At 46.8% G+C, this 12,181-nt stretch overlaps 1 protein-coding gene across 6 annotated transcripts in view; it reads left to right on the top strand.

Moving 5' to 3' along the window:
- The first annotated feature begins 5,578 nt into the window (after positions 1 to 5,578).
- The window catches only part of 9830107B12Rik (RIKEN cDNA 9830107B12 gene), a 46,492-nt gene continuing 39,889 nt past the window's right edge, over positions 5,579 to 12,181 (top strand). For 5 of the 6 annotated variants that reach the window (XM_017317514.1, XM_017317512.1, XM_017317513.1 and 2 more), the window contains exons 1-2: positions 5,579 to 5,935; positions 6,178 to 6,489. In XM_017317514.1, the coding sequence (XP_017173003.1) occupies positions 5,878 to 5,935; positions 6,178 to 6,489 (370 nt within the window). In that variant the 5' untranslated portion in view covers positions 5,579 to 5,877. The remainder of the gene's footprint in view (positions 5,936 to 6,177; positions 6,490 to 12,181) is intronic. The other variant, NM_001177897.1, reaches the window with a different exon arrangement.

Below are 12,181 nucleotides of genomic sequence, written 5' to 3'. Positions count from 1 at the left end.
GGTTCATGTTACAATGTTGTCTAATTGTCTTCCTTCTTTTCAATCCTTACACCACTTGACTGCTTGAGCTGGCTTGGTCATCACTCTCCTCATATTATCCATTACCTTGGGAATGTGCTCTGCACCCTCAGAAAAGAGCAATCCATTCCCAGCACACTCTCGTCATTCCCCTAAATAGGTAGGTTTGTCTGAAATAAAGAGAGAGTCCAGTGCTTCTCGGGTCTCCTTTTGTGGGAGTCAAGATTAGAGGTCACCACTGATATCCCCACCCCTTGTCTCTTCCTTAGATGGTACAATTCTAGGCATCTTGTCAGGACCCTTGCTCATGAAGCAGCCTGCCCTCCTACTCTGGGCCTTCCTCTCTGGGAGTCAGACACTCAGATTTCTGCCTTCATCTGTGGCCCTCTGAACATTCCCAACCATGGACCAAGAAGACAATATTCCACCTTGACAATAATGCAGCTCCAAGAGAGAAATCGATTTAAGCTGGATGTTGTTTCCTGGGGGAACATCTGGAGGAAGAGATGGCATCTGAAGGACTTCACCAGGACATGGCATCAACTTGCTATATGTTTTTTATCATTGATGACTCTTCAGTGATACCCACAATAGTCAAGGTGCAGGAGCAGCAGGACATTTCCTCCTGGCAGGTCTGAAGTCTAGAGATTTCTTTTCCTCAAGGGAGCAGAGACCATGGAGAAATGCTGAATGCTGGCTTAGCTTGCTTAGCTAGCTTTCTCATACATCTCAGGACCACTTGCCCTGGGAATGGTGTTACCCACAGTGGACAGGAGCCTCCCATATCAATTAACAATCGAGACAATACCTCAGAGATGTGTCCCAGGTCAGTTTGATCAGGTTGATCCCTCAATTGAGACTCTACTCAGGAGATTCTAGGCTGTGTCAAGTGGACAGTTAAAGGTAACTGTCAACTTCCTTGATCTCCTTTCCTCCTGCTTCTTCCTCACCACAGGGATGCTGGGGATCTATGATGATGGCTGGATTATCAGTTGCTGTGATAAAACACCCTTGTTGGGATCCAGCTGATCCAAGGCTCTCCCCGCAGTTCTAATGTATGGAGAAGGAATGTAGTCCCTTATCTTTTTTTTTTTTTCATTAGAAATTTTCTTTATTTACATTTCAAGTGCTATCCTGAAAGTTCCATACACCTTCCCCTTGCCCATCTCCCTTACCCACCCATTCCCACTTCTTGGCTCTGGCATTCCCCTGTACTGGGACTTATAAAGTTTGCAAGACCTAGGGGCCTCTCTTCCCAATGATAGCCGACTAGGCTATCTTCTGCTACATATCCAGCTGGAGACAAGAGCTATGGGGATACTGGTTAGTTCATATTGTTTGTTCCACCTATAGGGTTGCAAACCCCTTCAGCTCATTGGTTAGTTTCTCTAGCTCCTCCACTGAGGGCCCCATGTTCCATCCTATAGATGACTGTGAGCATCCACTTCTGTATTTGCCAGGCACTGGCATAGCCTCACCCGACAAAGCTATATCAGGGCCCTTTCAGTAAAATCTTGCTGGCATATGCAATAGTGTCTGGGTTTGGTGAATGATTATGGGATAGATCCCTGGGTTGGGTAGTCTCTGGATGGTCCATCCATTCGTCTTAGCTCCAAACTTTATCTCTGTAACTCCTTCCATGGGTATTTTGTTCCCTATTCTAAGGAGGAATGAAGTATCCACACGTTGGTCTTCCTTCTTGATTTTCTTGTGTTTTGCAAATTGTATATTGGGTATTCTAAGTTTCTGGGCTAATACCCACTTATCAGTGAGTTCATATCATGTGAGTTCTTTTGTGATTGGGTTACCTCACTCAGGATGATATCCTCCAGATCCATCCATTTGCTTAAGAATTTCATCAATTCATTGTTTTTAATAGCTGAGTAGTACTACATTGTGTAAATGGACCACATTTTCTGAATCCATTCCCTCTGTTGAGGGACATCTGGGTTCTTTCCAGATTCTGGCTATTATAAATAAGGCTGCAAAGAACATAGTGGAGCATGTGTCCTTATTACCAGATGGAACATCTTCTAGGTATATGACCAGGAGTGGTATTGCTGGATCTTCTGGTAGTACTATGTCCTATTTTCTGAGGAACCGCCAGAGTGATTTCCAGAGTGGTTGTACAAGCTTGCAATCCCACCAGCAATGGAGGAGTGTTTCTCTTTCACCACATCTGCCAGCATCTGCTGTCACCTGAATTTTTGATCTTAGCCATTCTGACTGTTGTGAGGTGGAATCTCAGGGTTGTTTTGATTTGCATTTCCCGGATGAGTATTCCCTGATCTAACACCAAGAATACCCCTGGCAAAGTCAGTAGTAGCCCGGTGCCAGGGCCTTGGGGAAGCTTTGGACCTTTAAACTAAACACCTCCCCACAGGGAGCTGTGGTTATTAGTCCGAATGCCACAGTGAAATCTGTCTGTGATACACTTGATATCCTGTATTTTAGGCAATGTTGTTAGATTAGCTTCCTGCTGACTTGATGTTACTGCACGACAGCTTTCCACTGACTGTCCCATTTCCCCTCACTAAGCCACATAAAAACTGCTGTTCTATCTGAATGCTGGCTGAGACCCATCTTAGACATAATCTGGGCACAAGAAGAGACTCTGTCAGCACTTCTGATCATCCCTCAGTGCCTCTCAAATGTCAGCCTATCTCCTGCTTGAACTGTTTGTAGATATTTATTATTCTTAAACCCTAATAAAGAAACTAGTAAAAATATTCAAATCCTACCAAAAAAAAAAAAACTGCTGGTCTTGTTAATAAATTTGCTTGGAATAAGCCATCAACTTTTACAAGGCCTACCTTCTTTATTTGTATCATTGCCGATCTACCCTATCAGGAACCTGCACAGAAGCCCTCTGGTCAAGGTCACACCATGACCAAGGCAACTTATAAAAGGAAGAACTTATTTGGGCTCACTGTCCCTAAATAGATGAGACTCCACTGACAGAGAAACATGGCAGCATGCAGCAGGCTGGAGCAGGAAGCTGTAAGCTCACATTTTGGTCCACAAGCAAGAAGCAGAGAGAGAGGGAGCCCACAGTAGGGTAAGGACTTAGCTCTCAAAGCCAACCCCATATGGCATACTTCCTCCAGCAAGGTTCCTCCTAAACTGTCCCAACAGCTCTCCCAGCTGGGTACCAAGTGTTCAGAGGCCTGAGATGATGGGTAACATCTCACTCAAACCACTGCAGTGGCCTCTTCAGTGTGATCTCCTTGTGAATAGTTAACATGCAATGGTCCTGAGGTCAAGGCCTGAGTTCGAATCCCCAGTGTACCCTTCACATCAGTGTGACTACGATGAGTCACTGTCCCTCTCTGATACTGTGTCCCCTCTGGACAGGAAGAGGGAGAGAAGCCCTGGATCCCACCTTCTAGGACAAGGCCATGTACATGTCCGTTGCATGAGCACAGCTCAACATCTAGAGAGGCAGAGCAGGCAGGGAAGGGAAGTCAGCCAGCTCTGGCCTCAGTCTGACAGCGACTGAGGAAGAGAAGGCACAGAGCAGTTGCTTACACATTAGACCCTCACACAGGGTCAGACGCTGTGGTCCAGGAGGCAGGACAAGCTTGAGTGCTTCAGAGAGAGGAGCCTTGGAGATGCAGCAAGCCCAGGATGGTCAGGTTCATGGGGGAGGTTTCTCTGTGTAGCCCAGAGCATGGGCTGTTGTCAGGAGGTAGGTGATCCCTGCAGGAGGTTATAGAGACATGGGTACAGACACTGCACAGTCTGGACCTTGGCAAGGCTGCGTGCTATAGGAGCTATGTGGACAGAGGAGGCAAGGGACTGGCCCCAGTGATGGGTGCATGAAAGTCTCCCGAGAAGGAGAAGTTAGATAGGAGAGTGTGAAAATGATACCCACCCACTCATGTTTGTTCACACAGGGGTGGGGTTCTATGAGCCAGCAATGCATGAGAGATTTTCCCTCTAATCCTGCCCCAAGTGGAAGGGACACTGGAAACAGAGGAGTGCTGTAGAAACCATTTCCTCAGCTCCTGCAGCCTGCGTGGCTTACTTTTCTCAAACCCCAGCCCAGGCTCATTCCTCTTCTTGCCTTTCTTTCTTGAGCTCCAGCAGAGCCATAAGCAATGTATAGTTAGGTCTTGGAAGGGCATAACCAGCTAGGGTACCAGACAGGCCAGGGAAGCTGCCAGCCTTGGAGAGGCAACAGTCTCCTGAGTTAAAGGCTGTAGGGACTGACCACCCCTCGCAGGGCTTGTTGTTTTATGTGCAGGGAGCAGAGTAAGTAGCCCTGTGGCCACAGTTGTGCACTCTCCCATAGAGTTTACACAGTGGCTGCAGAAGGCTTGCCTTGCTCTGTTCACTGGGAAGGATGCTGCACGTCTGCCCTCAGCATCCTCGGACTTCCTGTTCCAGGCTGGGAGTGGTGAGGAGTCACCTAGCTAGCCCTTCAGCTGCAGAATGTCACTCTGCCAAGGCCCAACTCCCACCTAGACACCCTGTCTTGCCACTGGCTGATTGAACTGGTATCTAAAGGCTTGGAATCCCTTTGCCAACTTGATCAAAGGCTTTCCCACTTCTCAGGCCTCCTCCCAAGGTGACCTGCACTTCCCCAGTGCCTGCACCACTCTCATTCCTCTGTCCCGTTCTTCCCCAGAGCCTTCCACAAGTCCTGTGCACATCTGCATCAGCCCTTGCCCCCTGGCATCCTACGTGAAGCACTGCATTGCCTGTTAAAGGTTCCCCATTATTACAGGCTTTTACATTTTATTTTTATTTATTTGTTTATTTTTAGACAGGGCCTCATGTAGCCCTTACCGAACTTGCTATGTAGCCATGCATAAACTTTACCTCTCCATCCTCCTGCCTCTGCCTCTGCCTCCTAAGTTCTAGGATGATAGTCAGGCACCATCATGCCTGGTTTTCTCCTTACTTATCTGATAACTGGGAAGAGCCTGTAGCTATTGATATTTCATAGCGCATGCACTGACATGCATATTTATTTACTTTAAGTTTTATTTCTGTGTGGAATCAAGCACACAGCTGTTGGGAATTAGGTCTCCCCTTTTAGCCTGTGGGTCACAGGGCTCAAACTCAGGTTCTCAGTCTGGGTAGCACGCGTCCTTACCTGCTGAAGCATCTCACTGTTCTGTGACAACTATTTTTAAAATGTTTAACGAATACATCAAATTCTTAGCAGTAAGTGTGGCATGTTGGGAAGCTAGGTGTGTTGGGTAACCATAGGGCCTGGGGCTCCCCTTTCCCTTCCCCCATTCTGAAGTCTTACTTCATGCCCAGCTTTCCCAGCCCCCACCGTGACCAGGCTCCTGGCCACTCCCTTGCTACTCCATTCCTAGGAATAAATGCCCATCTCCTTTCCTCTCATGGCCTCTGTTCCACATGTGACAGGTAGGCTGGTAGGAAGGGTCTATCCTGAGGGCAAGCAGGGCTTAGAGTTCTAGCCAGGTCTCCATAAGGCCTCTGACTCTGTCACCTACCTTCCGTGAGTGCATCTTGGGTGGAGAACAGAGACTTTAAGCTAAAGAAGAAGTGGGTGAATTGAGAAATGAGCATTCTCTTACTTCACTTTCCTCCTAGGCCTTCTCAGCCCTCCTCAGGCCTGGCCTTGTGCGTCAGGAGATCAGAGTCTCTGAGAGACTTTATCTAGTTCAGAGCAGGGGCCTAGACTCGAAGCCTGTAGCTGGAGGATCCACAGGACCTTACAGACCTTGCCCAGCTTCTCTCTCATCCACAGAGGTCTCTGCCTTCCTTAGCAGCTCCTGCAGGACTGGCTGTGGTGGCTCCTGAATCCTGCCCAGGGTTGCTCTCCTCTCTCAGAGCTCCACTCCTTTCTTGCTCCCCATCTCAGCTCAGGAGGATTCTGTGATGGCCTGGGAGCCCACATACCTGCTCTCCCCAGTGCTGCTGCTGCTCCTGGCCTCAGGTGAGGACAGGGGACAAGGACAGAGGGAAGGAAGCAGGTTGAGGACAGGGCAGGGGGCAGGAGGTATGCACAATGGGGCTCAGTGCTTGGGAGGGCAGAGCACATGGGGGGCTGTGGCCAGCTGCTGCCTGCAACAAGTTCTGAGCATAGACACACAGAGGGTCTCTCCCTGAGAAGGGAACCCATCTTCTCCTGCTGCTGCAGAGGATGGGGGCTCTCTGACAGGAAGCATTTATTCCCAGGCTCCTGGACACAGAACCCAGAGTTACTTCGAGTACTGGAGGGCAAGACTGTTTCTGTGACATGCATGTATGATCCACTCTACAACTCTGATGAGAAGATCTGGTGTAAGCAAATAGACAACTTGTGTTACCCCTTGGTCAGCAAAGGTGCCGAGAAGCCAAGATTCTCCATCCTACAGTCTTCTAAGTTCAACTTCTTCACTGTCACCATGAGTAAGCTCAGGATGAGTGACTCGGGCATCTATCACTGTGGGATCGCTGCAAATACCAGGATAACTTATCTCAGAGGTATCCAACTGGTGGTGTCAAAAGGTGAGCTTCCCCTTCCATGTGGCTCTCAGCCTTCCTGGGTCGCAAGGCTCCAGAGTTGAAGAGGACTCAAGAAACAGCTTCCTCTAGTAGAGACATTCTCAACCTGTGGGTCAAGAGCCCTACAGGGGTCTCATATCACATATTTGCATTATGATTCATAATAGTAGCAAAATTACAATTATGAAGCAGCAATGACATCTCTTTATCATTGAGGATCACAACAACATGAAGAACTTATTATTAAAGGTCCACAGCATTAGGAAGTTTGAGAATGCCTGCTCTAGTAGCTGAAAACTGAGGTACAAGGCCACAGGCTTGTTAAGGTTGCAGCAGACCCTAGGACCCAGGCTTGCTAGTGTCTGGGAGAAACTGGTAAGAGCCAGTTTATCTGAATAGTTTTGCTGTTGTTGCTGACAGGAATCTGCCATTATAATTGTATGTGTGCACATGCTCAGGCTATGGTGGACATGCAAATGTTCTTTTGTCTGAATTTAGTTCATCAGGCTTGGCAGTGAGAGTCTTCATCTGCTGAGCTATCCCTCCTACACCATTAATCTGGAAGAATCTTAAAGTTCCCTCAAGCATTCACAGCCTTCCATTCCTGACTGTCCCTTGCCTGTAATTACATCAGAACCCTCTCCAGGACAGGTGGGCTTCAGCACACAGAGACCTCAGAGTAGATGGAGGCAATCCCTGAGTGACAGTGAGGAAGACTCAGGGGTCAGAGATGTGACCCTCATCCTGGATCTACTATTAATAATCAAGAACTTGTGAGCTTTGCAATGGCAGTCCTGGAACCTCCACTGGTCCCCAGACCCCGTCATAGCTCATTCTGAAAACTGCAGAGATGCCAGGATCCTTGCATTTGTCTGTGATGCTCAGAGCTTCAACAGAGCCCTCTCCATGCTGTCTAGACAGTTGGTTAAGTGGGTACTTGAAGGTCAGCCCCATCCAAGCTTGGAGCCCAGGTCCATTCCATGCAGGAGAGACATTAGGTATTGTCTTAGTCAGGGTTTCTATTCCTGCACAAACATCATGACCAAGAAGCAAGTTGGGGAGGAAAGGGTTTATTCGGCTTACACTTCCATACTGCTGTTCATCACCAAGGAAGTCAGGACTGGAACTCAAGGAGGTCAGACAGCAGGAGCTGATGCCGAGGCCATGGAGGGATGTTCCTTACTGGCTTGCTTCCCCTGGCTTACTCAGCCTGCTCTCTTATAGAACCCAAGACTAACAGCCCAGAGATGGTCCCACCCACAAGTGGCCATTCACCCTTGATCACTAATTGAGAAAATGTCTTACAGTTGTATCTCATGGAGTCATTTCCTCAACTGAAGCTCCTTTCTCTTGATAACTCCAGCTGTGTCAAGTTGACACAAAACTAGCCAGTACAGGTATTATGGTGGTTTGAATGAAAGTGGTCCCCAGGCTGGCAAGATGGCTCAGTGGTTAAAGAGCACTGTCTGCTCTTTCAATGAGATCGGACGCCCTCTTCTGGTGCATCTGAAGATAGCTACAGTGTACTTAGATATAATAATAAATGAATCTTTTAAAAATAAAAATAATAATTTCCCACAATTAAAAAAGAAGAAAGAAAGTGGTCCCCATAGGCTTCGAAGGAATGGCACTTGTAGGAGGTGTGGCCTTGTTGAGGTAGGTGTGGCCTTGTTGGAGTAGGTGTGGCCTTCTTGGAGGAGGTTGAAGTAACTGAAGGTGGACTTTGAGGTTTCAGGTGCTAAACAGCTCTAAGATAGGTTCCCTCTTCCTGCGGCCTTTGGATCCAGATGTAGAACTCTTAGCTTTTTCTCCATCACCATGTCTGCCCGCACACGTCTGTGATTCCCTCCATGATGATCCTGGACTATACCTTTGAACTGTAAGCCATGGCTGGTTAATTGTTTTCTTTGTAAGAGTTGTCATGGTCACGGTCTCTTCACAGCAATGGAAGCCCTAACTAAGATAAGTATCAAAAGTGTGTGGCACAGTCACATGTAGTCTAGGTATGGCTGGAGAGACAGCTCAGCTAGTACAGAGTCTGCCATCAACATGTGAGTTCTACCCGCAGTACTAACGTTAAAAAGCCAGTAGTGGTGGCCTACACTAATAATACATCCTTGGGGCGACACTGGCCGGCCAGCCTAGCTGATTCAGCAAATTCCAAGAGAAAGATGGGACTCTGACTCAAAAAGTAAGGTACCTTGAAGGATGACACCTGAGGTTGATATCTAGCCTCTACATGCATGTACACCCTCGCATGTGTATATCCACACTCACGTGACAATTTGTGTGTGCACACATAGGGATAATTTACAGAGTTTGAGTTCCATGAGCCATATATCATGTGGCTCTTACAATTGAAAAACAAGACAAGACACAAGTCTATCCGAGCTCTGAAGAAAACCAATTCTTACATAGCTCACCAATCCTTTCAGGCTTACAGAGTACAAGCTGTGGGTGTGTAGAAAGAGCTAGATCAGGTAAGGATACATTGGAAGACAGAGATTCTAGCAGCCTGGCTTTCTCCCAGAATCTTCACAGGTCCATTGCAGGCCAGTACTAAGTGTGAGCTCCTATAAATGGATTCCCTTGGGTACATGGTTCAGTAAAGGGTGAACGAACAGTAGACTTGGAAGATAGCTGGGTTTCATTTCCCAAATGTCTGCTTAGAAGTTACATTCTTAGGAAGCCTCTTGCAATCTACCCTCCTCCTCTCAAGATGCCATTAGTGCCCCTCGCACATGCTTCTAAACTATGTATCATAGGTCTTGCTGTAGGCAGGAACCATATGAAGACCTTATGTCAAATGCAGACCCTGCCTCAGTAGACCTGAAGTGACACTTGCTTATGAGGAACAAGTCTCTAGGCTCATTTAAGTAGGGATCATGCACTAACAAGTCCCCACTGTGAATTTCTGAATTCTCTGAGGAGGAGTTGCTGCCTTGCAGGGCTCTACATCCCCAGGGAGTAACAGTGGATGTGTCAGGGATGGCAGGGAGGGAAGGAACAGGCCTCCTGAGAACAAGGAGTGTGTGTGCCAAAGACAAGATGGATCTCAGTCACAATATCCAGTAAAGGACAGCTTGAGAGTGACGTGACTTACAGAGGTAGCGAGAACGGTTTCAGGGAGAGGATGGGGCAGGTTGAGAGTGATCAGCAGCAGGCAAAAGAATTCTCACAACTCAAACAGCTCAAGAAGTCTCTTCTTTTCTCCTTCCATTCCTCCAATTTTCTCCTTCCATTCCTTTTTTACTGCTTCTGACTCAGGATAACTTTACACTATTTCTTTGAATTTTAGCAAAAGAAAAACTTGCTTCCTGGATGGCTGCTTTCATTTTCCTCAGCTCCATCTCTCTTCACCTACTCATCTGTCCATCTGTCCATCAATCCATTCATCTATCCCTCCATCTATGCACCCACCCACCAACCCATATGCACACCCATCCATTATCTATCCACCCATTCATCTATCCACCTCCCTTGTCTTCTTGCATGTTCTTCAGATGTGTTCACATATGACATCATTCCTACTACAAGCCTGACTGAGCATCCCATTCTTATTACCGCAAAACACTCACCCAGTGACACAATTACAACCCGATCCCTACCCCAGCCCACTGCTATTGTTTCCTCTCCTGATCTTGGAGTCACCGTCATAAATGTGGCAGATGCTGACAGGTATGTTTTCTTGGTTCCTGGTTTAGACATCCTTCCTTTCTTCGTCCTTGTGTTTAGAGGACGTGGGGATGAGGATGTGGGGTGGGTGGAGCAGGATCTGACATGAGTCAACTCTCAGTCTGTATGGGAATTTCCAGAGAGGGAGGGGGTGGCTGGATGCGTAGGTGGCTCCTGTGTTCCCAGCCCACCTTCCATGTTTTCTTGCACATCAGAGTAGGAGGAGGATGGAAATGGCAATTTTTGATGGACACTGTTAATCCTGGCAACACAGAAGCAGGACGAATTCTCATGTCAAGTAGACTAGACTATGTATCATTGGGTGAGCCTGGAACCCCTGGGACCAACAGTTCCCAGGGATAATATTGGGATGCTAGAAGACCAGAGCTAGAGGAGGCTATCACTTGACTCCACAGGTATTATACTATGACCATCTAGTATTGATCATTCATTCTATTTGATTTTACTTAATTTTTTGTTTCATTTGATTTCAATGCTGGTGGGAGAACCCTCCTATAGACTGAAGAAGCACCATATTATAGACTGAAGGAGCACCCTACTATAGACTGACGGAGCACCCTACCATAGACTGAAATTGCACCCTACCATAGACTGAAGCAGCACACTACCATAGAATAAAGGAATGTCAAGTTATGGAAATGATGCTGGACTCAGCATGTTTTGTTTGCAGTGCTAGGGGTCAAACTAGCCTGAGACCCTGATTACCATACATAATAAAATCAGATTTCTCAGGAGATTCTTAACACATGCCTACATCTGTCACCTTTCCATCTTTGTATCAAATGCCCGAGACAATAGGTTTAAAAGAGGATAGGCATTCTTTGTCTCCGAGTTTTAGAGGTTTCAGTGTGTGGCTTTTGGAACTCTGGTAAGACAGTGTATTGTGGTGACAGCATACGGCTAAGCTGTACCCTCCATGGTCATGACATTGAGAAAAATGAAGAGGAGGGGAACAGGCTAGGTTACATCCCCTTAGGGGATGGATACAGGACCGATGGTGAACGGGTGAATGGTTGAATGTGTGCATGAATATATATTTGTATGCATGGGTGACTGGACAGATACATGATGACTGAATGGCGGGATGAATTAAAGAGTGGATGGTTGGATGATAGACATAAGAACAGAAGTAGATAGATGAATTGATGGATTCCCCAAGGCCTAAGACTCTGACTGATCCCAACCTTATCCTCTCTGTCACCTCCTAACAATGTCACTTTTGTGACCAACTCAGATCCAAACAGCAGCAGAAGGCCAAGTGAAGGGCCACCACCTTAGCACACACATCCCCTTTTGTAGTTACTAATGAATGTTGTTATATCTTAGAAGATTCTTCCATTTAAATGTTGTGCCAACAGTGATAAAAGTCTTTACTGTTCCCATTGATCCAATCTGGCCCCACCCAGAGCCATGTGGAGTGTCTTTATGCATATACACCTTTGCCTGGTACCTGTTCTAATTACACACATAACATCCTTTTCTCTGCTAAGATTATCCTTCAGCAGGGCATGTGTGCATACATACCTTTTATCCTTGCACTTGCGGCAGGGCAGGAAGAGGATATTTATGAGGATCTCTGTGAGTTTGAGGCCAGCCTAGTGTCAGCTCCAGGACAGCGAGATATATATAGAGAGAGCAAATCTATATAAAATACATTCATCCATACATACACACACACACACACACACACACACACACACAAAACCATCCTTAAACATTACTCCGCACTCCTCAGAATAGTCATTTCAATAAACACAGGTTTCCATCAATCAGAAAAGTCATAGGCCCACAGTAATTTGCCTGCTCTTAACTGTTTTCATCTTAAAATTGTCTGTTGTTGTTTTTCAAGACAGAACTTTTCTGTGTAGCTTTGGCTGTCCTGAAACTCATTGTGTAGCCCAGGCTGGCCTTGAACTTACAGAGACCCACCTGCCTCTGCCACCTCTGCCAGGCTGATTTTTAAAATCTTTTATCTGAATAAATTTTCTATGACAGATTT

Source organism: Mus musculus, chromosome 17, assembly GCF_000001635.26.
Source record: "Mus musculus strain C57BL/6J chromosome 17, GRCm38.p6 C57BL/6J".
Classification (NCBI taxonomy): domain Eukaryota; kingdom Metazoa; phylum Chordata; class Mammalia; order Rodentia; family Muridae; genus Mus; species Mus musculus.
Note: the sequence above shows the minus strand (reverse complement) of the source record. Positions and strands in the feature narration are given on the sequence as shown.